This window comes from Alligator sinensis, unplaced genomic scaffold, assembly GCF_000455745.1.
Source record: "Alligator sinensis unplaced genomic scaffold, ASM45574v1 scaffold744_1, whole genome shotgun sequence".
Taxonomy (NCBI): Eukaryota; Metazoa; Chordata; order Crocodylia; family Alligatoridae; genus Alligator; species Alligator sinensis.
In genome coordinates this window covers 1344-27200 of record NW_005842241.1, presented here as the reverse complement: position 1 = coordinate 27200, position 25857 = coordinate 1344, and the positions used below count along the sequence as shown (strand labels likewise).

General features: G+C 42.2%; 1 protein-coding gene across 4 annotated transcripts in view; it reads right to left on the bottom strand.

Moving 5' to 3' along the window:
• Positions 1–25275, bottom strand: part of TMTC4 (transmembrane and tetratricopeptide repeat containing 4) — a 33534-nt gene extending 8259 nt beyond the window's left edge. Inside the window, exons 1-10 of one of the 4 annotated variants that reach the window (XM_025208627.1) lie at positions 25074–25275; positions 24141–24343; positions 21400–21571; positions 21163–21294; positions 10438–10517; positions 10140–10247; positions 9893–10034; positions 8865–8979; positions 7103–7129; positions 6251–6367 (exon numbers count right to left, since the gene is read on the bottom strand). In XM_025208627.1, the coding sequence (XP_025064412.1) occupies positions 7104–7129; positions 8865–8979; positions 9893–10034; positions 10140–10247; positions 10438–10517; positions 21163–21294; positions 21400–21571; positions 24141–24343; positions 25074–25145 (1050 nt within the window). In that variant the 5' untranslated portion in view covers positions 25146–25275 and the 3' untranslated portion in view covers positions 6251–6367; position 7103. Of the gene's footprint in view, positions 1–6250; positions 6368–7075; positions 7130–8864; positions 8980–9892; positions 10035–10139; positions 10248–10437; positions 10518–21162; positions 21295–21399; positions 21572–24140; positions 24344–25073 lie in introns of those variants that run through there. The other 3 variants (XM_025208626.1, XM_006027414.3, XM_025208628.1) reach the window with 3 other exon arrangements.
• Between the last annotated feature and the right edge of the window lie 582 nt (positions 25276–25857).

Sequence of the window (25857 nt, the reverse complement as noted above, 5' to 3'; positions counted from 1 at the left end):
GAGAGAGAGAGAGAGAGAGAGCGAGCGAGCTTACTGAAAATAAAATGCTGGCTCCCCAGATAGAGTCAGCACTCCTCACAGCACCGTGGCCTGGCCACAAAGCCTGCTAGGGGAGTATGGACGAGAGGGTACTGTCAGCATGAAGGGGAGCCTAAGATAGATGCTGCCCCTGCCACTCACCACTGATTAGCCGAGAGGGCTACCCATCATGTGGCCCCATCCCCCCCAACCAGCTAGTGGCAAGGAATGGGGCCACCAGGGCCCCTCGGCCAGAGGCACAGAGGGACCCCACCGTCATCAGCCTGTTAAAATGGCAGCTAGCTCTGTGATCTCCCCACAAAACTGGCTGGCCACCTCCTCAAATTGAGTAGACCCCTACACTTAATCCAGATATATTCCATTATATTTTCAACATGTTACAGATGGCTTTTGAGATCTGTAGACACTCAGTCCATTCCAATAAGGATTTACTTATTTAAAAGAAAAAAAAACAACCTAACTTGATAATATATTTTTTAGTTAAGAAATTCCATTTTTCACAAAGCTGAGGAATTACACTTCTGGAACAAGGTACCCATACTTAGACAAAAATAGAACTCTTAAAGCATTTTGTTTTGCCACTTAAGAGACTCAACTCTTACTGGAAAAAATGTAAAGGGAATTCAGTACTAAAAGGAACACTGCAGTCATGCTGAAAGAAAATACATATTTCAAGTTGGCAAGACATTTCTGAATCAGTAGAACATTTAAAAAAGAAACATGCAAGGAAAAACAGGCTTAATCTGTATTTTTCAAGAGCTGAAACCTTAGCAACCTTTGTGCAGACACTTAGATAGAAAATCTCTCAGGCTAAATGCTGGATGCCATAACAGCATTCAGTCTTCCCAACTCATTTCACATCTAGCAGCAGGCAGTGTCCAAATCTTGCCTAATTTTCCTATAAGAGATCCATCCCCTTTCCTTTGTCCTTACAGCCAGAACTCTGATCAAACTCTCCATTGTCTTCTGAGTTTATTACTGCAACCTAAGGCGATCTAGCTAGTGGCCCATGAAGGGTTGTTTTGCAGCCCCCAGGGTCTCACCTGGCTGCCAGTCCCCTCATTGCTCCAGCTGCAGCAGCAACAGCCAGAGGCTTTGGGTTCCCCCTCCCTCTGATTTTTGCTTCCTGCCCCACATCCAGGGGCAGGGGGGAGGAAGCATGGCACAGCCTGTGGTACCAGAGAAACCCACGGCTTGAAGTATCAGTGCAGTTTGGACACTACAGAAGAAGAGCCTGTGCCCAGGGAACTGAAGCTGGGGCTGGGGCACCTGCGACCCTGTGCCTGGTGCACTGGGGAGTAGGGAGCACCTGCATGCTCAGTGCAGCAGGGAGTAGAGTGCTTGTATGCAATGGGGTAGAGTGTGCCCAGTGGAGCGAGGGATAGGAAATGCCTGCGTAGGGAGCAGGAGGGTACAGTGCACCTGGTGCAGCCTGTGGGGCATGTGTCAGGGTTACCATATGTCCAGGTTTTCCTGGATGTGTCCTCTGATCTCTTTCCAGGAGTTTTTTTGAAATACGAACAAATGTGAGATTTTGCTCTGCTAGTCCCTTTTCAACATCAGTGCTAGTAGAACTACATTTCCCAGCTTGCCCTAGCAGCATGTGTGTTTACTAGGGATCCAGGTTTTCCATTTGCTGAGGAAAAACATATCTTTTCCTTTTTAAAGGAGGAAACCATGGGTTTCCCATTGCTGGCTGGCAGCCTTCCACCCTGCAAAATGCTGCTTGAGATGATTGGAGGCAGGAGGTGCCATGTGTGCCTGCGCACATACACTCATGTGGCCAGCATACAGCCCGGCAAGGTGGTGGAAGCAGCCCCAGCAGCTGGATGCAGGGAAGTCTATGGGGAGCAGGGGTTGGCAGGCCAGGGCCTGGGGACTGTCATGGGTGTGTGTGTGTGTGTGTGTGTAAGGATTGGGGGGGTGGGGGGAAGGTGCCTGCCAGTGCTGGGGAGAGATGGCTGGTCGCTGGGGCTGGGGAGGGCAGAGTAAGCAATTGGGGGGTGCCTGCCTCTCCAGCAGGAGAAGGGAGTAGGGGGCCCTGCTGGGCCAGCAGGGAGCTGTGTGGTTAGGCCAGCAGCACTGGGCCTAGTGCCCTTGCTCACAGAGGTGGGGCAGCTGAGAGATGCTGGGCGGGGGGGGAGGAAGGACCGTGGCCAGGCTGCCTGGCATGGTACAGGAGCTCCAGCCCAGGATAGGGGGTACCACAGATCTTCCCTCCAGCCCATGCTGGGATGGGACACCCTTCACTGCCACCCACATGAGTTAGAGCTGCCACAGCTGTTGCACTCCAGCCCAGTCAGGATGGGGGCAGCTGGAGGCCCCCTCTGAGGCATGGCTGGAGAGCAGGGGGCTGTGGGTTGGGAGTGAGGGGCACCAGGGGGAGCAGGTAGACTGTGGGTCAGGAGTGCAGGGCACTGGCAGTGCCAGGGAGCTGCGGGTCAGCATCAGGGATGGGGGACTGTGGGTTGAGAGTGAGGGGCACCCCCGGACAGGTGTTCTCTTTTTTGGAACTGGAAATATGGTAACCCTAGTATGCAGTCCCCAGCTGCTAAGAATTTAGACAGTCTTCCTCTAATAATACTGCTTTCTCACCTCCATAACAACTCCATCCCTCCTCAGCAGTACATGCAGAGTACAGTTGGTAAAATCACTTTTCTTTCTTACTGAACCACATCAGTCCTCCTTTGAATGATTGCTACACCATGTCAAGATCAAGTCACTTGCTAGTTACTTTCAAGACCAACATACTACCATTACAGATACTGCCTACATGCTCACCTCATTTCCTTCTCACATCCCTCACTCCTTTGGGTCTACTGATGATGCTAACTTAAAAATCTGTTTTCCCCCCACAACCATTTCCAATGCTGCCCTCTACAAAAGGGATGACCTTCTCATGATGGTCTAAGCCACTACCCTCTCTGAAAGGCACATTTCCTCTGCAATACCTAGTGCCTACTTACCAGTTAGTCTTCAACTTATTTTCTCCCATTGATCTCAATTACCGAAGCAAAAAAATACTTCCCCCATCATGTTGTGCTTACTAAATAACCCCACAATCCTACTAATATTTCCGTGTCTTCCCTCACCTTTATATCATGCCCAAAATTAACCTGTTAATCTTGTCTTTTATTGTTTTGAGAGACAATTAGACCCTTTTGAGGCACTGTTAAAACAACTCTTAAAAATACCTTAGGATATAGCCTTTCTGATAGAAAAGTCTAAGAGTACAAAGACAAAACAATAATTTGCCACACAAGTTAGCAACATAAGAGAGAGCAAACAATGCTATTATAGGTCAAGGCTTGAAAACATGTCTAGATCTCATCACCTGAGAACAAGCCAGGACTATAGAGATAAATAAAACCTTAGAGATAAATGTAACTGGTGAAAAAAATTCTAAAAAGTCTTGTGGCCATAACTGCTTTTCATTCTAAATGTCCTCAGGATGCTGTTTCAGTGCCTCTAATTTTGTTGCTATGAATCAAAGGACCCTGCTTAGTATAATTCATGTTGCTTAATATGAAGAATCCTAAAAAGCTTCAGATATTATGCATCTTTCCCTGTCCCATAGGTTTTGGGGCAGATGTTACATTTTAAGTGCTTCAAATACCTTTGAAGTGCTTCAAAGGGCAAGCCAGACAGACGTGCATGCCCTTTGTAGTACTCCAAAATTGCCAGAAGTACTCCAAAACTGACCCTGAAAGAAACAGCTACTATTTATGAACACTTCAAAATGAAGTGCTTCCTGTTACATATGCTCTACCGAGTGTAACACAGGACCATAGGGTCCACCAGCACCCCAAATACACCATCTCCGTGGGGGAGAGTAGGTCACAATGTCAATGAGTGCTCTCTTCTATGCACTCCGTCTCTGCTCTCCAGAGCCCCGTCAGTGCCCCAAAATGGGAGGCCATGACTGGAGTGGAGCCAAACAGGAGGTCGCCAGAGCCCCATGTTGTACCTTCTGGATGAAGAACATGCAGCTACATGCAGCTGAAGCAATGCTGAAGTGCTCCAGCAAGTGGGTATAGCAGGGGCTGCATGTCTATTCATGGCTGAAACACTCCAAATGTTATGTCCATCCCCACCCCTAAACTTAAAATGAGGATGTGTACAGATGCCAAGAGGACACATGCGTGTACTCACAAATAGATAACATATTTGCTTGCTACTGGCAAGCAAAAACAAATCAAAATACCTTTGTGTGTCTGAAGTAGAGCTGTGTACCTCTGCCGTTGCATCTGCAGAACCACTGCATAGAAGCATGAGTTAACTTTGACTCCTAGCTTCTGAGCTATCCCATGATAGAATATTAGACTAAATAGTACAGTTGACACCTTTATTTAATTCTCCTCCCACTGCATGGTCTCCATTGGTAATGTGTTTTTCTTCTACTTCGTGCTCTAGCAGTGATAGTGAATGCTGATGAAAATACTTAGTCCAAGGATTAGTTCTTTTTTACATAGGATTAAACAGTTCCTTTCCAGAGCATCTTACTCTTACCAAATAAACTGTGTTTATTGTTTTCTTACAGAGGTTTCCTTTATATCCAGTATCAAACGCTGGTTAGTTCCTTCAGGACTGTCGTGAACACGCTATTCAAAGTACTTTAACACAACCAAGAGCAAAATCCAGACCAGTCCTCCAGGCGCCTCTACCTTAACATAATAACACCTAACAATTAGGTACCTGGCTTTGGGAGGATAATTCAAAGAACAGAGTTGGGAGCCTAGGCTCCCTATCCAGAGAACAGGAAGAAACAGCTCCCCCCGCAAAGGGTAGTTCAAAGAGTCAAGAGGGACCCAAACGGATCTACAGGGATCCTGGTTTTCTCTGATAAAAAAAAAAAATCCCCAATTTTTGGATTAAAAAACTAACCCCAAATCCACATTTTTCCATGATTTGAAACACCACTAATATATAAATATATGTAGAGTTGCATTTCATTTTAATCAAGGAAAAATGTGGATTTTGGGTTACTTTTTTTAAACCAAAAATTGGGGATTTTTTTTTAAATCAGAGAAAACCAGGATCCCTGCTAATCCATAAGACATATGAGGCAGAGATATGTCTGAATTCCCATCTTCCTACAGAGCTTAGGCACCAAATTCAGGTGCATGCAAGGAACCACTGTCTACTCAGGATCCAGAGTACCTAATCCTTCTTCTGAGGGGCACTCACCTTTTGCTTATTAGTCTGGTGGCTAGAAGACTTAATCAGGAAATTGTCTCCCTCAACCTGGGAGGTTCAAACCCACATCTCCCACTTCCTAGCAGTGAACTAACTACCAGACAGTAGAACAAACTAAGTGTTTGCACCTTGCATATAAGGAAGTGAAAGGAATGCATAAGTCCTAGGGACAGGAGAAGAAGCTTGGGGTATTTCTGGGTTATGGTCCCCACTCCTAAAACAGTTTATAGATTTTCTGAATTTTATGTTAGACAGTCACTAGTCAAAAGACAGAAATAACATTGCCAGCGGGGACCAGACTTCAAGTGTCCTTACCCCAGCTGAGTGCCCTAGCCACTACGCTACAGTGTCCAGCTCCTCCCTTGTTTACCCTCATCCTAGCCCCCTGACTCTTGAATTGTTGGGAGCACAGTGGTAAGACAGCTTCTTCAATAGGAGGTATGGAGAAGGTCCTTCACCCAGAGTATTTTATAGCATGTTGGTTAAGGAACTCTCCAGGGAAAGTGGGAGATGTGGGTTTGAATTCTCTAGGTTGAAAAGGGTCAAAACCCCAGGTCTCCCACTTATTAGGTCAGGGGTTGGCAACCTTGTCACCATTGGGTGCTGCTTGCAATCCAGCCCCAACTGACAGCTGCACCCCACTTGTTTCTGGAGCTCAGCAGATGCTGTGAAGGGAATAGAAAGATAAGATATAGGCACTAGAACCCTGGGGATGCCACCTCTGCTGCAGCAAAGACAATAAACTGAACATGGCAGGCAACAGGACCTGGGCGTGCCTCCTCTGCTGCTGGGACTGCAGCATGTTGCCAATTTCCTGAGCTACTGTGGGCTGGATCCATTGTCTTTGTGGGCTGGAACCAACTCACAAAGACACTGGTGAATGTTCTAATCACTAGATTGTTATGCACCCCAACCCCCACCTTACTTGAGTTTGTTTCTGAGTGAAAGTAACTGTGGCATCCTGAACTCAATACTCTCAGGGGAGAAACAGATGTTACCTTATGTTGCATTTTACATACCTTGTATTTCTGAGATTTCCCCAATACATTTGCCAAAGAAAACATAAGAGAATGATCATTAGGTATCAATTCCAGGGCCTCTTTTCCAACTGCTTCTGCTTGTGCTAAATTGCCTGGGAGTGCATAGTAGAGGAGGGTGGGGGTGGATGAAAGGAATGGGAGAAGATAAACAAAGAGAGAAGGCCACTTTTAATATTACTTTGGTTCCTTTTGCTACTTTTCATATTGTAAGCAAATGCACAGTATAAATAATGCTGAATGTGCAACATTTCCAAAGTAAAGCAGGTGCCACATTCAGATGTAAAGCCCCATACTATATACTTACTGCTGATAAGATAGTTTGGCATACAGCACAATGTAAAAGAAAACCATTACAGTGTTTTCAATGTGTAACACTTCCACTGAAAGCATACAGCTAATTTCTCCTGTTTAAGGGGGAGGCTGAATGTCAACTCTGTATCACAAACAGGTTTATGTAATGACTGTGATTCAAAGGTGGAACAACAATGCAATTTACAGGCTTGATGCTAAGTGGCACCTAATTTATTTTGCAGAAGGAGTAAAACCCCCAGTTGCCATCACTATGGTATCAAACTTTAGATATGCAGGCACCAACTACATGTCTGTGCTATCAGCTGATCCCACATGCAAATGTGTGCCTACAGGATTAGAGGCCAGGTTGAAAAATGAATATCCAATTAGTATCACACTGTGAAATAGAAAAGTATGACTAGAAAGGACCTTGGGAGGTCATCTAGTCCAATCCCCTGCTCAAGGTAGGATCAACCCTCTCTAAACCATCCTAAACATACATGTCTAACCTGTTCCAGAAAACTCCAGAAACGAACCTCATATACAGCTACCAGATCTGATGCCTGAAACATCAAAAACATCATTTGAACTTGCCAGAGGTAAAGCAGGGGAACAAGGAAATTGTCAATGTCCTGCCACTGCAGGAAATTGGCATATTTGTTTAAATATGCTCAATAGACCCAATGAAGGGGAATTTCCCCCACGTTCCACAGGAAGGCAAAAATTCCCATGGTCCAGGCCAATCTGACCATGGGGTAAAATTTGTTCCTGATCCTAAATGTGGTAATCAGCCTGACCCTGAAGGAAGAAAGAAGATCCTTGAAGCCACTGATTCCTACAGGGTGTGCTGTGGCACACCAGTTTATTGCAAGAGTGGGGAAAATGTGTCTCAAAAAATGGTATTTTATGAGATCTGGCCTGCAGAGCTCCTCACAGGTCTGGAATTTTGGTGGTGGGGGCTGGTGGCAATTAATACTGCCATCGCTCCCCTGCCACCAAATTTCTAAGCTCCACAAAAATGAATCAGGCCCCAGCTGGACCCACCTCTCAAGAAGTGATCGGGCTCTGGCTGCATCTGTCCTGCATGGAGGGATGGGCCCTGACTGGGTCAGTAGTGTGTGCAGGATTGGGCCCATGGGTCAGATCTGGCCTGTGGACTGACCTGGCACCACTCATCTGGCCCACAAGGCCAAAAGTTCAGGCACCACTGTTTAAGTTTTATATTACACATACACACACACAGCTTGCAGATGTTAAAAAACAAACAAACAAACCCCCAAAACTGCACTTTACTTTCAACTTGGTGCATTCTCACGTGGAGACCCATGCTTGCCAGAAAGAGGCAGTACCTAGTTATGCCCAGTTCTCCCAACATCTGTATAGGTTGGGCACTTTAGTGGGGTGTTTCTGGTGCTTTTATCTAATAGCTGATTGTATCACCTTTAGCTAAAAGTGCCCCAAAGCCCCGATGAAGTGCCCGATCTACAGCTGCTGCAGAACCAGGTCGAACCAATGTGCTGCTTCTTCTGGTAAAGTGTGTGGGGGGGGGGGGATTGTTTTCTTTTTTTTTTCTTAATGTCTGCAAGCAGCAACACACGCACACATTTTATACACACGCCCCCCGCCCTTCTTGGGCATAAGAGTTTGAAGTAGGTTGCAAATTTTTATCCAAAAAAAGTGTGCCCCAGGTATCAAAAGTTTGGGAAACACTGCTTTAAGTAGAAACCTCGGGGTTTTATTTTAAGTCCTGACAGAAGCATTAGCACACCCTAGTCAAAATCCCATGCGTTGGCTGCAGCTAATGCTTCTAAAAGGCTAACCTCCTCCCTGACCCAATAGCATCATGAAGGGAAAGAATTCCTACCTGGCTCCGTGACAGTCAAAGCCCAGAAGGGTAAAATAACCAGACATCCTCTACTCTGCACTGCAACCTGACTGGGGAGCCAGAACTCCCTTTTCTATCATCCTATACTATATGTAATCTTGTCCCAGTTTTTTAATCCATTACATGATCCTCCCCAATTTTCACCTATTCTGAGCTGCACAGTTGATTCCAGCCTGAAGTTAATCCTAAAATAGAACTACACTTGCATTTTTTTCCTTTCTATATTCATTTGTATCTTTCAAAGAGGAGGAACACATTTTTAATGGGAGGAATCCAGAGTTCAGCAGTCTTGGAAAGTAAAGGGGAAGCAATAATATACACCTGCTTCAAAACTGTACACCAAAGCAACAGATGTAGCCTCAAGATTTGTGCAAAATGTTAAATAATTCTTTAAAGTTATCCATATACAGTACCTGTATTGTCAAGCAATATGATCATGTTGTTCCAGGCCAAACTGTGTTCTGGTTTCAAAACTGTAGCATTTCTCCATGCATTCAGTGCATCTATGTGGCGATTCAAATCTGCATACTAGGGAAAAAATTGCAATAATTGCTATCATTTTTTTTCTATCACAATTGATGCTAAAATATTCTAGAGTTACTCAGTCTTATTCAACTTTCCTTGTGTTCCTTCAATAAAACAAGACTAAAACACAGCCACTTGAAATATGAGAATACTATATCAGAGGGTAGGTGAGGTTGCATTAAGGAAGATGATTTTTAAAAAGCATTTAAGAAATCATTACACATACCTTTAAATTACACACACACACTTATATAATTTGTGTTATATATAATATGTAATTACACACACATCATATATCATCTATTGTATTATTTATATATAGAGAGAGATATAGATATATGCATATATAATTATGTATAATACACAAATATATATATAAATAATGTTTTGATGTAAAGAGTATTAAGCAATCAATTTTCTGTTCCGTTTTTGTGCAATTCATGCAAATTTTTAAATGTACACATGCTTTTTTCATTGATTTTAAAAGAAAAGGATAGCCACATATTAGAAATCTAAACTGAATTATTTTCCTGGTATGGCTCTGTACAATGTTTTGTTGAATATACCAATTACAACTGAAGCCAAGATTTTGACAAGAGAATAGTAATTATCTTCTGGAAGAAAAAAAAATGTAGATTTGTAAAAAATTTAGATTTTTCTCCCAATTTTTGTTTATATGTTTTTTGCATAAACTTAAGCGGTGTGCATTGTTTGCATTTTTTGTAGGGAGAAAGTATGTCGGAATAGTGAAAAAAGAGCCTTGAGAACATAAATCTTCCCTAATCCACACAGAAGCAAATTGGAATTGTTGTCAAGGTTGAGCAATGAAGCAGAATTTTCATTCAAAATTCAGCTATTACATTATAAGTACTTTTAAGTCATATGTGCAATTTCCATTTCAATCAAGAATACTTACCAAACGTCCTAAATTGTAGTAACAGTCTGGGTATATTTTCCTGTGTTTAATTGCAGTCCAGTAGCTCTGCTCTGCCTCTTCAAATCTTCTTAAACTATTCTGGACTATTCCTAAATTCATCCATGCAGCAGCAAAATCAGGCCTAGGCAAATTTTTAAAATACATTTTAGCATTTGGAATACAAGCTCCTATTGTATTGTTTGTGTTTACTTGACAAGCAACAATGCTTGGCATTTTTTTGACATACTGTATTTGCACAGCTAAGGACAGCAGCTCCTCTGCTTCCCGGAGCTCATTTCTTTCTTTCAAGATGTTTCCAAGGTTGTTCATGGCATGTACATATTTGGGATTCAACCTAGAATACAGAAGATTGTTACTCATAGGGAAATGAGGTACTTTTCTGCTAGGTTGTTAGTTATTTAGATAATGCTGCGGCATTTTTGCACTGCAACACCCACTGTCCTAAATATGATTTCAGTCTTACTAGGCCTGAGAAAATAAAAGTACTCTGAGGCTAGTTAAGCAAAGCAATACATTCATAATACCTTACAGCTTCTCGGTAATATTTGATAGCAGCTGTTTGATTGCCTTTGTCAGCCAAATTCTTGCCAACATTGTAGTGCACCTGGAAAAAAAATACAGAATGAAATTTTACCAAATGTTCCATCCATTTAAATAAATTATTTAAATGTGTGGCAAAGTCAGAAGTTTTATTAGCTTTGCTGCACAATGTATTTGGCTGCCAAACAGACAGTGGGCACATCTGTGCACGCCGATTTAAAGTGTGTTAGCCCGATTTAAAGTGCATTAAGGGCATACATGCGTAGCCACACACCCTTAATGTGCCTTAAAAATGGTGGTTTTAGGTTATTTGCACCTAAATTTGATACCTGCTTAGGCATGAATAGCTAAAGCGCATTAACGCATGTGTAGACGCATTAACACACATTAACACTTTATGGACTGACTTGGGACTAACTTTAGTCTCATGTTAGTCCACTCACACGGTGTTAATGCACTTTAATGAGTGCATGTGTAGATGCAAGCCTAAATCACCTTAATGCGCATTAAGCTAATGAGCATTAAATTTAGGCATACCTAAATGCACATGTAGACACACCCTGTGAATCCAAGAGAACAAAACTTCTGGCTACAGAATAAGTATTGCTGGGATCCTTTGACCCTAGCTGACTTCCTGCCCTTGGGGTAGGGGGCTGGACTTGATGATCTTCCGAGGTCCCTTCCAGCCCTAATGTCTATGAAATCTATTTTTGTCTTTCACTAACAAATTGTTTCATGGCTACCTCTAACACATTTGCTTGCGTTACAGAGCTGGTAGTTGAGGCTAGCTCCTGTGACAGTTTTCTGAGTGGACAACTTTTGATATTTAACACCAACTATGACTAGGAAGGTTTTTTTTGCTTCCTGGCGTTGCAAACACATGTTATATGAAAAAGTCCCTTGTACCATGCGGATGGATAGATGTGTAATAATGTTAAACCTATATTTTAACATTATTTACAACTAGATTGCACCATACAGGCACAGGCTATTACAAGGGACAGACAGACCAGCAAAAGGCTTCCAGATGCACACAGACATGTGTGAAGTGCAGGTAACTTCTTCCAGGTAGCTGGCTAGCCAGCTTCAGTAGCTACTGAATAGAGAAACTGTGGACTATGCCCCTCCCCAACCCTGTGCATTTCCAAGAAAAGTAGGGACACAGCAATTCTCTCTCTCCACTGAGCCCTGGCTTCCAATTCTGCATGTCCCTATATAACTATACATTCTTGCGTTCTGCCACATCCTGTGCGCTCAGGTATACCACATAGAACCTGGCCTCTAACAATAGGAAAAACTGTAATGTTTTTAAAATTTGGCCTTCATGAACAATAATGCCTTTGACAGGAATTGTGCATAGGTACTTGAGGAGAGCTGTCTCCTTTTCTGTTTAAAGATTTAAAAGCAGATGTAGTGTTTCATTATTGAATCAGCATTCAAGGACGATAGTAACTGGGAATGAACTATTACACTATGCCCACATACTCCTTCATCAACCTTAAACAGATAATTATGTTATTATAATAGCTCTAAAAGGAATACTCCTTAGGGCTGTGTAACAAAACAGTATTCTTTAAGAACTAAGTGATTAAAAAAGGTAGTGTAAAATGCACTGGAGTACTTTAAAAATACTCTAAGCTGGAGCCTCAGTTAATACAGATCAGCACAGCTCTACTGAAGTTAATGGAGCTATGACAAATTGATACGAACAAGAGAAGCAGCCCCTGTATACTTGTCTTTACATAAATACACCAGTGGGCTTAAGGAATCAATACAAACTATTTTTAGGCAGGCAGTGAAACTGAATACTGTTCTGTGGTAAGTATATACACAGTGTTTGAACTGCGTGTGAGACAGAGGGACAGAGAGACGCAATAGTATTCACCTGGTCCCAGCCTCTCAACTGTACTGGAGCCTTGAAGGCAAGGCTCCAGTGCATTGGGGTAGAGGGGAAAGCCCAACATACAGCTGTTTGTCCAGCTCCCAGCCCCCTTACTGCACTGAAGCCTTAAACTGGTCTTGGTATGGTTCCAGGGCTGAGACCAAAAATCAGCTGAATCAACCCTGGAGCCACACTAGAGCCAGTTCCAGACTTTGGTAGGGTATTATGATCTATATTTAGGTTGTAGCAAGTATTAACAGTGATGATTGGGGACACCAGGGTTTTATAATGTACCCTGAGGCAACCAAAATGGCGCAGCATATGTAGAAGGGTGGGGTACCTGCCCACACAATGCCTCATCACAGTGTGCTACAGATGTGAAGGGATGGGGAACAGAGCAGCAGTGTCAGGAGTCCCTAAAATGCACTATATGTAAGGGAGAAGGACAATTATAGGGGCCCCAAAACCTTTGCAAGTATAGTCAGGCTCCCTGAGGAACAGCAAAACCTAGAAGAGGAGAGTGGAAGAGAGGTAGGGTTGGATACTGAGGTAGAAATGGAAGAAGAAACCCCACAGGAGGTTGAAACAGAGAAGGAGGGGGCTTGAGGCAGTGCAAGAGGAGATAGGAGATGGAAGGGAAGGGAAGGCAGGAACAGCAAACAGCTCAGACATGGAGGTGGGCATGGGGAAGAAAGAAGATAACTTACAGACAACAAAAGTGGAGATGGAGCAAAAGAAAGAACCAGACAGACAATCCGCGAAAAGAAAGAAAAATGCAGGGGCTGAAAACCAGGAAGAAGAAACCTGATAATGAGGGAGGTGAGTCGGAGAAAGAGCCGGAGGGCAGTTTTCTGCTGCTAATGCCTCTGGGCTCTCACCTCGAGTGGACACCAGAAGGTGGTAAGTAGCAGGAAAGTGGGAATATGGAAGCCTTCCTAAATGCAAAAGTGATCCGACAGCTTGCAAAGGCTATGGGAATGCAAGTGAGGGAAGGAGACAAACGCAGATTTCTCGTTTTACCAGAGAAACCCACGATTTTGCCATTTTGCACCAGTTTGCAGGAAGCTGGGAAGAAGGTGGTGAGACAGGGGTCGCCACATGCATTGACGTGCACATGACCCCAGTCAGGGCTGGGGTTGCTGCCCACCCAGGCAGTGCTTGGGGCCTGGGGCTGCAATGCGTGGCTGCAGGGCCCCAGAAGGGAGCAGGAAGGGGCCAGAAGTGGCTCGTCTGGGGCGGAGGGAGGGCTGGCTCCCCACCACCGTGCGTACTCCCAGGGAGCAGAGGGGTCCAAATTAAAGGGCATCTAAGCAGGGCTTTTAAAATCCATACGGGGTGATACAAGAGTGCCACCTTTCACCACTACTGTGTGTGCGCAGCACAGAACCATTAGTACAAAGAATAAGAAAAGACAAGGTCATATGTGGAGTAAAGATACAGGGAATGGAAGAGGTAAAATGCATTTATATACAGGGATGATATACATGTAGTAGTTAGAAATGGGCTTTCGATGGAAAGGGTGCTAAAGCATACATCAGAGTATGGAGAAGTGATAGGGGCTAAGCTAAATAGACCAAAAAAGCACCATAATGGGAGCGGGGAACTGGAGGGATTTGGAGAAGTTGGGCCTTCAAGTGAGTGAGAGAGAAATCAGAGTGCTAAGGATGCCGATGGACACCAAGGGAAAAAGTAATACAGCATAGGAAAAGCTGATGGCAAGGATATGACAAATACTTCGGTTATGGTCAAGGACACTGTCCTTTGCCAGAAAAGTGATGATGGTTAAGGCTGTGCTACTGCCAATTATTTTATATATGGGAATTGTATTCCTGCCAATGTGGTAGCAGATAGCAAAAGTATTGAAAGAAACGTGTACGTTCTTCTGGAATGCCAAAAGAGAAAGGTTGGCTAGATCTGAACTGTACAAAGCAAGAGAGAGGGGGAAATGGGGTGGCCAAACTTGGGATCATTCATCTATGCAAAATATGTAAGTATGGTATGCAAGGTGAAAATGGAGGGAGCAGGGAAAGCAGCAACCAATTTCACGCAACTACAATTTTGAGGAAATGGGGAGTATATTAGACCTCTTTAAAGAGTCCATGGGCATAGTAACTGCCGATTTATCATACCAGGATGGAAGGTTTAATGGAAAGGTATAAAATAGGGAAGGTATGGCTGGAGGTCCTGAAGGATCATATGAAATTAATGAAAGTGGTAAGGGAGAGAGACAGGATGGTGCAGGTAGGAAACTTCACAGCAGGACAAGGGAATGTGGTGTGGGAAGCAATGACAGGTAAACAACTAAAAGGGGAACATGCTGACCTAGCGCGGATGGTTGTAAGAAATATCTTGCCAGTGAGATAGGTACAACACAGATGGAGCTTGACAAGGTACCCAAGGGAGAGGTGCAGGTAAGAAGAAATGGTGGGATATGTGTTTTGGAAGTGTACATATGCAAAGGGGATGTGGAAAAGGATCTGCCACTTTGAGTGACACCAAAATAAACCTGTCATTAGCGTGGGAGATGGTACTATATGCACTTATACCAAAGGGACCAGAGGATTCTATGAAATGCTATTAAGGACTTTATTAGCATGTGTTAAAACTAGCTTATAGAAAGTAAAGAAAGAAAGAAAGAAAGAAACTTCTGGGTTTATAAGGGGTTGGCTTTTACTGGAAGAGAGTGCCTGAAACTGGGACTACATGAACTGAAATACTACACTGATCGGAAAAAAAAGATCGAGAGGAAGAGGCAGAAAAAGGACCGGACATGCTTATTTCACTAAACCAACAGAGAGGACTGATGAGAGGGGCAGAAAGTTTCAGGTGGTTACTGAGGTAACAGTTTTTCGTGGAGTTCTGTATGAAGAAAAAGATTTTTGTAAGCATCTTTTTTTGTGGGAAGCTGATGTATGTTGTTTAAAGGTTTAATATATATAGTTTTATGTTTTTGATCTGTAGTTGTTTCTGTGCTATGAATCTTGGTAAAACCAGGATGTTAAAGATGTATAGCTTTGTAAGTGTAGGGTGATGTGTGTTTTTTAATAAAAATTTGTAAAACGTTCCCATAAGCTTTTTTGGCACCACAGGATGGTGTCAGAGCTTGCTCCAGCTTCCCCAAGTGCTGACCTGGTATTGCAGCATCTCCAGGCCTGGAGCTTGTTCTTTCCCAGGGAAGCAACTTCTCCCCCACTTTTTTAAAAGCATCTCTCACACAGAAAGAAGAAGAAAAAAAAGTTCCCATCAGTATGTTTGCCCAGTATGGGCCATGTGTTTTATAGTCATGCTCAATGTTGGCTGCATTTAATCACCTATATAGCTGGTTTCCATTACTGAGGACATGCTAATTTGGCAGCAGTTTAAATGATAGACAACATATTTAATGAGGTTTTCTTGTATGTGGGTGTAAGAAAAGGAGCTTTTCTCCCTCATGCTGCTTGGGAAAAAAACCCTCACCTTATATTTGAGTAAACATGGTAATTATAATACTTTTATCATTTTAAATAGTTTTCTAAAGAAATTTCACCCCCTGTTACTGAATTTACGGACTACAAATAATTATTTCAGGCAGAATTTTGATCTTTTATTCAGATGCTTTAATCCTACAAAAAGGAAAAAGGGGAAAATATTTCCCACCATTTAATGGCTGTGTTATCGCATGTTTTATTTAAATAAACGATTAAAGAAAACTATTCAGAGATAAGAACTGTTCATGTAATAGCATTGTAGCCTACTGTTTGCTGAGAAGGAAAGAAACAGCTTGTTGTTTTCTAAAGTGGTCACATAACTTCAAATTGGCAGAAATTTGAGCATTTCCAAAAATTAACTTTTTAAAATCTAAAGAAAAGATAATCTGTCATTCAGATTAAAAAGCTCAGGTGAGGTAGGTTATTAGCCTGATAAAGTAGTGGTAATTCAAACTTTAAAAGCTAATTATCTTACATTATGTGGTACCAATTTTACCACCTCTAGGTGATTGTTACAATCACATGTAATTAATTAGATCATCTGTTACCGCAGTCAAATACTCTGGACCTGATCCAGAACACATTGAAGTCAAGGGAAAGACTCTGTTTAACTTCAGAATAGGCCCTTTATGAGCTAGTAGCATCGTATTGTTTTAAATCCATTATATATCAGTAGTTAGGTAGTCTTGTTTTATAGGTATGGGATATCTTTATAGAAGTTAATTACACAGAAATATGTATTTTCCAGTTACTCAGAAAGAAGCTGATTCTAGCTCTAATTAGGGCAACTCCACTGAATGCAATGGCATCTCTCCCCACTTTTATACAGTGCCGAGCAAAATCAGACCCAAAGCTATTATTCAGACTAAATATTTTCATGTTTTTAACATTTCCCTTTTCAGTCTGACAACTGAGTTAACAAACAAGCCAGTTACAGGACATAACATACTTAAAAAATAGCACATTCCCTTCTTTCAAAAAGCACTTTATGTTATTTTTGCCTAAGTCTTGAATGTTACATAAGGCAGGGAACTGCCAGATCTTTCCCTGCTGTGATCCCCCTTTTTAAAAGGGCCAAGCCTTTCTAACTTGCTATTGATTCTTATTTAATTTACAATTCATTTCATATCACAGGGCCAAGTTTATCAAAGCTAGTGTCGAAGTCGCCTTCTATAGCCAGTGAAATAAATGCTCCAGAGAAGAGATTCATTACTCTGCAGGGCAATCTGAATTATTGCAATATCCCATGCCCTCTTCTTTTTTTTTTTTTTTTGTCATGCACAGGTAATCAGAAGGCCTGATCTATTCCGATACTAAGCCACAAGAAAATCCTGTGACATAGTCCTGGGTTCTCTCTCTCTGGTGCAGCAGGCTGGACAATCTATAGCAGAGGTTCCCAACCACTGGGCTGTGGCCTGGTACTGGGCCATGAAGGGCTGGCTGCCAGGTTGTGGCGTGAATCCCCTGCTTGGACCCTGGTCTGTTTGGCCAGGCAAGCGGCTTCTGCTGCCAGCAGTCACATGCAGGATTAAAGCTGGGAGGTGGGGCAGCCCCAGTTAGGGAGGCAGCCAGCTCTGTGAGCCCCGTCCCGCTCCTGTGCCGGTCTGCAGTATTAAAAAGGTTTCAGAGATTCATAGCTGGTAGGGTCAGAAGGGACCTAAACAGGTCATCAAGTCCGACCCCCTGCCATGGGCAGGAAAGAATGCTGGGGTCAAACAACCCTGGCTCGGTGGCTGTCTAGCCTCCTTTTGAAGACCTCCAGGTTAGGGGCAAGTACCATCTCCCTAGGAAGTTGGTTCCAGCTCCTAGCCGCCCTGACTGTGAAGTAGTGCCTCCTGATGTCTAGCCTGAACCTACTCTCAGTCAGCTTATGGCCGTTATTCCTTGCAACTCCCAGTAGTGCTTGGGGGGACAGGGACTCTCCCATTGCCTGCTGGTCTCTCTTGGCAAGTTTGTAGGTGGCCACCAGATCCCCTCTCAGCCTTCTTTTGTGGAGGCTGAACAGGTTCAGGTCCCATAGTCTCTCCTCATAGGGCCTACCCTGCTGCCCCCTGATCATACGAGTGGCCCTCCTCTGGACCCCCTCAATCCTGTCCACATCCCTCCTGAACTGTGGTGCCCAGAACTGGATGCAGCACTCTACCGGAAGCCTGACCAGTGTTGCATAAAGGGGGAGGATCACCTCCTTGGGCCTGCTCATGATGCATCTGTGGATACATGATTAGGTGCGGTTAGCCTTACTGACTGCGTCCCCACATTGGTGACCCATGTTCATCTTGGAATCAATAGTGACTCCAAGATCCTTTTCTGCCTCTGTGCTGATGAGAAGGGAGTTCCCCAGCCTGTAGGTATGCTGATAGTTTTTCCTCCCTAGGTGCAATACCTTGCACTTGTCCATATTGAAACCCATCCTATTCTCATCCACCCACCTCTGTAACCTGTCCAGATCTAGTTGTAGCCTGTCCCTCTCTTCTAGTGTGCTCACTTCTCCCCACATCCTAGTGTCATCTGTGAACTTGAACAAGGTGCTTTTCACTCCCTCGTCCAAGTCGCTGATGAAGATATCGAATAGTGGGGGCCCGAGGACCAAGCCCTGGGGAACCCCACTGCCCACATCCCTCCAGGTCAAAAATGACCCATCCACCACCACTCTCTGGGTGCGGCCCTCCTGCCACTGTGTGACCCATCTGACTGTGTAGGAGTTGACACCAGAGTCAACTAATTTTTTTTTAATGAGGATGGGGTGAGAGACAGTGTCAAAGGCCTTCCTAAAATCCAGAAAGACTACGTCCACCACGACACCTGCGTCCAGGGCTTTTGTGACCTGGGAGGTTGGGAGCCACTAATCTATAGCACCCCCTGAAAGTGTTTTTTATAAGATAAATGAAAAATAATATAAATTCCAGTGGATTTTGGTTTACTTGACAATAAATAACACTTCAGTCTGCTCTCATATTTATAGTCCTTCATGTCACTCAAATTGGGGGCATGAAAACAAATGGCTGCATTGTTGAAGTTGTCATGATGGAAGCAGGTGGCTCTGGCTGTTTGTTAAATGGTCACTGGGGTTTCTAGAAGCCAGCTTGGTGCAGGAAGCTGTTTGTGACCGTTATGCCTGGTTCCCATTTTCATGTTTATATTTGTAAGAAAGATGGATTTTTTTTTGGGGGGGGGTGGGGGGGGAAATGGGGAATGGCAGATCTCAAATTGTATAGCACAGTTTTGCAGTAAGGGTGAATCCTGCAGTCACTGTGTAAGGATGTTTTGGTAGTTCCTTGGTTTTTTTTTTTATTCTTTTGTACTATCCTCAAAAATTGCTGTAATTTGTACTTTTTAATATTCACAATAAGAAACATGCATCACAAAAGGTGAACATGACTGAGTGAGAAGCAGAGGCAGACTGGACTAGTAAGCATTGAAGCTATCTATCTATAGCAATGCCCTTTCCTTATTTTTTACTGACAGTCAAACCGAGGGCTTGATTCTTGATCTAATTACTATACCACTGTGTTTTCGGTGAAATTACTCCTGATGACCGATTGAAATAAGAATCTCCAACACTTTTCTGTAGCGGTAACATTATCACAATCTGCATTTGCTTAAATCAGTGGTTCTCAACTTTTATACACTCAAGGCACCCCTCATTAGACTCAAGACATCCCTTCGTAACTTTTGTGAAATGAGCGGCACCTCATTTCAAAAACTAATTTATTTAAGTTTGTCCCCCTCCTTGCAGAGAGGCTGGGCAATGGGAGCGATGGAGCAACCAGAGAGCCAGGGCCTGCCCTTATTTGCTTATATCCTCATACTTGGAGCCTGATCCCACTCTTACCTAGTTGTCTCTCGATACATCCTGAGGAACCCTTCAGCGATCTTGCCACACTCCAAAGTGCCTTGGCACCCTGGCTGAGAATCACTGGCTTACATTATACTACTCCTTATGACACTCTTTTACAACTGCTAAAAAAGAGAGACAGACTGCACCTGCTCCATTTACAGCATCTCTCTGTCATCTAGAATATGAGATATACTAAAGCCACCATTAAACTATAGATGTTTGCCTACAACTGCCACACAACAGGACCTCATATGTAGCTGATTTTTTCCATATACCAAGGTAAGGAAATTGATAGGGTTACCTCACATTCTGTTGTTCTGTTTACAAGGCAACCACCATATATCTGTATTTAATTAGATGCAAGGGTGATTTATTGTTCACTTGAAGATGAATATTTAAATTTTCTAATTAAAAAAATAATAATAGAAATTCCATAAAAACCTGGGGTTCTGAGCCACATTTTCTGAAGCACTGCTTTAGAGTAGAGAGCATAAAGATATTGTTCCCTGAAAATGGTGCCATTTTTGCACATTCCCAATTCTGGGCTACTCTGGAGAGGCCTGAAGTACAATTTGAACAATAATAAGGGACTTCTCAGGCTGACCTGTGGCTCACAGGGCTGCCAAAATTCCTGTACTGCAGCCTAATGGGAACCAACCCCCTGAGACATTTCTTGTGGCTATACCCTTGGAATGCCCCCTACAGTAAGCCTGAATCAACTCAGAGATAAGCTTCATTATGGTCTTCCACAATATCTAAGCCAAGGACACCTTCTCTGCATTAAGGAGCAAGCCTGCGGTGAGCATCTCACCAAAAGACTCAGCAATTCTGTTGACAATTCAGTTCCTTTACCCTATAGTCTACTGGCTCTCCAAAAAGAAAAAAATAACAACATAATAATGACTCTGAAGTGAGTAAATGAGAGCCTAATTACATCAAGTCAGTTGACTACACTTCTATAATTTCTGCCTCTGCAGACTGAGATTGTTGCAGCAAAAAGTAATTTATATACGCATCTGTTCCAACAGCTTGTACTTGCAAGTTTTTGGGTTTTTTTGATCCAATTGAATGTCTTCACTGAAGTCAATTTATCTTCTTTTTTCACTTTTGAATTACTGTGCTGTAATTAGCACCGACTAGTGTGTTGATTATTCTTGCCACTATAATTTGCATGTCCTTTCTAGATGGTATTGTTGTGTCCTTGTACCAGAATGTGACAGCCAGAACCAGAGGGATTAATAAGCAATAATGTGTGCTTCTTGGAGGCATTTGGTGTTTTGCCTAAATAGGTAATATTAGTTAATATAAGCTTGTAAGTTTGCAAATGTAACTTGTCTGTCATAAGTTTAACCAAACTGATAAATTAACTGTTCATGGAACTGACTGGGCCCCAGAGGCAAAGCTGTAGCTGTGAGATTAGCTGGCCTAACGGTTTTTTGCTCAGGGTACATATTTGTTGAACATATTTAACATGTTGCAGAAACATTGAAAAGCTAAAAAAAAGTGAATGTTCTGAACTTACTTTCGCATTGAGAGGACACACGGACAGAGCACTCCTAAAAAGCTGTTCTTCAGATCTCCACTGATTACTGCGGATAATGCAGCGCATCACGTTTATCAACAAGATTCCCAGTATAGCAGCAGTAAGAATTTTCTTAAAGATGACACAGTTTAGAAAAAAAAAAAAAGAGAGATCTTTCAGTATTAAAGCCCTTCTCCTAGTCTTGACCATCAATTGTATTGACTATTTTTTCAGTACCTTTTTCTTGGCTTGTTTGCTCAATAAACTAAATCCATATATAAACAGAATGCAATATCCAATACTGGGAAGGTAGATGACTCTCTCTGCAACAACAAATCCTACTCGAAAGAACAGGTTACTTGCAGGAAGGAAAGGGATAATCAGGAACCCCAGTCCCAGAGTAAGAATTCTGGAAAGAAGAAACAGATGCTTGTATTAGTAACCAAATACAGAAGAAAACTATTATAAAATTATTATTACTGTTTACTGAACTCTGGGGGTTCCAAAGTGCCTTAGTCTGTACATAGATGTTGGAGTATTCAAAGGAATCTCAGAGAGGCTGATGCCCAGCTACCATAGAATTTTAGTGGGGGTGTCTAACATTCTCTGGTTTCTTTACATCCCAAGCCAGAATTCCCACAAAAGTATACCAGAGGCAAGTTCACATATCCAGGTTAGAGTATGATCTGAACAAACTGGTAATCATAAGTTCTATTCTCTTCAAATATACAGGCAATAAAATGACTTCAGACATTTAGACAGTTTTCTAAAACTATTAAGTGAGAAATAAAGGAAAAAAATATTCAAGTGTTTATTGATATTTAAAAAGCCAAATCAAAAGTTGAATTTCTAATAAGCTTTGCTTGCAATAATGGTTTTGTTCAGTAGAAAACCTACCAAAGACACCACGTTCACTTAAAGCTAATGCATTCTTTATAAAGGGCAAATCTGTATCAAGGTACCTACACGTTTGAAAAAAAAAAAACAACACAAAAATTGTTGGCTGCTTACAGATGTTAAAAACCCCCAAAATATGGTGCTCTACTTTAAACTTGGTACACTCCTGTCCTGAGCCCAGCACATTCCCAGAAAATGCATGACATTAGTTGAACCTGGCTCACCCAACATCCATATAGATTTGGCAGTTTAGTGGGGGGTTTTGGCACTTTTATTGAATAGCTGATCAGGTTTAGATAAAAGTGCCAAAAAGCCCCACTGAAGCGCCTAATCTATATAGACACTGCAGAGCCAGGACAAATTAATGTGTTGCTTCTTCTGGTAAAACAAACAAACAACAAACAAACAAACTTCTAGGGGTACACTGATAGGGATTTTTTGAGCCGATTCCAATGGACAATTTTTAAGGAGCCATATCAGCTAATACCGATCCAATTCCGAGGTGCAGCCGGACGGCTGGTAAGTGGTGTGAGGGAAGGGGTGGGAGGCTTCCCACCCTTCCCTCACACCCTTCCCTTCCCACCCCTTCCCTCACACCACTTACCAGCCTCCCAGGATGCACGCAGCAGCAGGAGCTGCCTCCCACCCCCCGCACTCCCCAAATGAGCTGCTCGCAGCTCCATCCCGCTCCCTGCCCTGGCTGTGTAGCATCTGCCCCTCCCCCACTCCCTCCCTCACCACAGGGGCCTCGATCTGCACCCCCCATCCCCACACCCCTTCCCCCACAACAGACTTACCAGCCAGATGCTGGTTTCCAAGCTGCCAGACTGCACCCCTGGCCACATGCATACTGTAGCTGTGTGCATGCACAGGGCACTTCTCAGCCACACCAGGCAAAAAAAGTGGATTTCTGATACTGTCAATTTTCCCTATATCAGTGCCAATCCTATATGGGACCGATGTACCGGTGCACATCTACACACTTCTTTTTTGCATGTTTTTTTTTTTTAACATCTGTAATTATTTTAATAAGTCTTTTGGAGCTTCAAATTAAAACTGCCCCCATCACCGTCAAAATATGCTGGACTTCCATGGCATTTTAAAAATTCTTTTGATAGCTTGGAAGTGCTCGTGAGTGCTGGCCAGTGGCTTTGTGCACATTTCACAAGTCTGTGTTTTTAATAGAATTAAAAAATTACTGAATCATTTGTGTAGTGAATGCCCTTCTACCGAAAGAAATAAAGGAAGAGGTAGAGGACAGCGAAGCAGATATGAGATTAACATTTTAAGAAATGCACTAAACTGGCAGAGCAAGAGATGGGAGGGGCCAGGGAAACCATAATTTGAGTACTGAATTGCATGTACTCCAATTAAAATCTTTAATTTGCTGCCTCTTTAAAATTATATAACCAGTTCAAGGATGTGCAGTGTGAAACAGATTCTGAAGAAAAGTAAATATCTATAGATAGATAGAAAGTAAATAAATATAATATATAAAATAAATAAATCAATATATATATATATATATATAGATAAAATAGAGTCATACTAAGAGTAGTAAGTTGATTTTCCATTCTATAACGTGTGGTTGTTGTTGTTTTCAAGTATTTTCTCAGTAACTCTTCAATGATGAAAGAGTAATCACTTTGGGATAGCATTTTATTTTTTCAATCAGTGGCCAGAATCTCTACATCTTTTATAAAAACACTTTTTTCATTATTACAAAAGAAAAAAGAAAGAAGAACTGTAAAAAAGAGGAACACAACATACATCAATTACACTCTGCTCTGACCACAAATTACTTTTTACCACCTACAGTGTTAAGGATCTCAAAATGCCATTTCAGGAGGAAAATAAAGCAGCCATCCATACCCCCTCCTACAAGTGTGCTTCCCCACTAGTCAGTGTATAGTGATGGGCCCAAATTGGGATGAAACAGTAATGATAGATATAAATATTTATTTCAACTACATTTGCTAGGTATTGGTTCCACCAAATTGTTAGAATTATCAGTACAGGATTTAACAAAATAATACTGTACCAAGCTAGTGTGGCATTTAAAATTCAACACTGTCTCTTACCTTCTCCTATGGCTGTCTTCTGAGCATACAGCTTGGCATATCAGGCCAATTAGGCAGAACCAAAGTGCTGCTAGTGCAATTATTCTCCAGTCACTGACTGATTTAATAAGGGGTATGCAGCCCATTGACCAATCAAAACACAGCCACCAGGGACAGAGCAGCAACCATGCATTCAATGAATAGTAGTAATTATAGTTTATAGCCTGTCAGTCAAAGGAAAACAAACATTTATTTGATACTAAACTTAAGGAAAAAAAAAAAAACAACTTCAGTGTTCTTCACGATCTTCTCTCCCTCCCCCCAACAAGTGCATTTTATAAGATACACAAATGCTGATTCTTAGTAAGAATGGGTCCATCATTTTACATCTATAAAAATATACAAGGATTTCAGCATAAAACAAGCTCTTTTCCATACATAGATCACTGTCCTGTTCAGGATGAGAGATACAGCTATAGACAGTTATCTATACATGTAGATCTTGGTGGGACAATCTTCCAAAATGCAAGGAAATGTCTAAACCACACCAAAAAAAAAAGCAACACAGGAAAAAAGCAACAAAACATATTTAGCCAGAACACCGGAGTTATTTTCTTCAACAGTGAAGAAAGAAAGGTGGGGCCAACTTTCAATATTTGAAAAGAAAAAAAAGGGGGGAAAGGATTCTGTCCTTTCTTCCAGGAATAGAGAAAGGGTGGGTGGAAAAGCACATACCAAATTAAATACAGAACACACATGCGATTTACTTAAAAAACAAAATCCCTACCTACAGAAAATCATCACAATAGCAAAAAATGAAAGTGACTCATCATACAGCACAAAAATATAAAACTTGCTCATTTTATTGTTTCTTTGAAGGACTGAAATATAATTGAATTTTCTTTTCAAAAACCAATTTTTTGAACTTGCAAAAAAAACAAGTCTGTGACTTACTCTCACAAATAGGCTGTCTGCAAATGAAGCTGGGTTGTCTACTTCAGTGAATGCTGGTGGTCCTGTGCCCATGATTCTCCACCGTATGTAAAGTATAGTGACCCCTCCAGACAACAGAAGAGTGATCCTGAAGAGAAGTCCCTTTCTAAACAACCCAACATTCTACAGCAAAGAAGAAAAAAAGCCAACAAGGCAAACTATAAACCTTCTTCCATTTTCTTCATCACCCTCCAGGACAGAAAATGAGAATGAAGACTGTAGTTGGGCATTCTTGCTATTAGAACAAATATTCCCCTTCCCTTCCTCCCCCTCCCCCCCACAACTCTCACCGAGCGAAATTCTCAGCTACATGGTATATGGATATGGGAAGAATGGCACACATTCATAACATTATTGGTTACAAATTCAGAATAGAAAATGTCAGGAAAGGAACTGTGTCTTCCATTTGTATGGTAACTGGCATATTAAGTCACAGAAAATGAACGAGAATAAAGAAAACAAAAGCCTAAGGCTGAGAATTTTCTCTCCATTTATATTTTTCTGGTCTCTACTGACTGATTTGAAAAAAAATATTGCAAACAATGTTATTGCTAATCAATTTCAATGGAAACAATTTTTCTTTAAGAATCATCTCTTCTAAAAAAAAAGTCTTCAGTGAGTTTGTGTGATTTCACAAGTCAATTTTTGACAAAGGTTTCAAGGTATAGCTTTTATTATGTATACAGGGGGCTGGGTGGATCGATACTTCCTTTGAAAATGAATGACTATGTCCTGTGAGCATTTA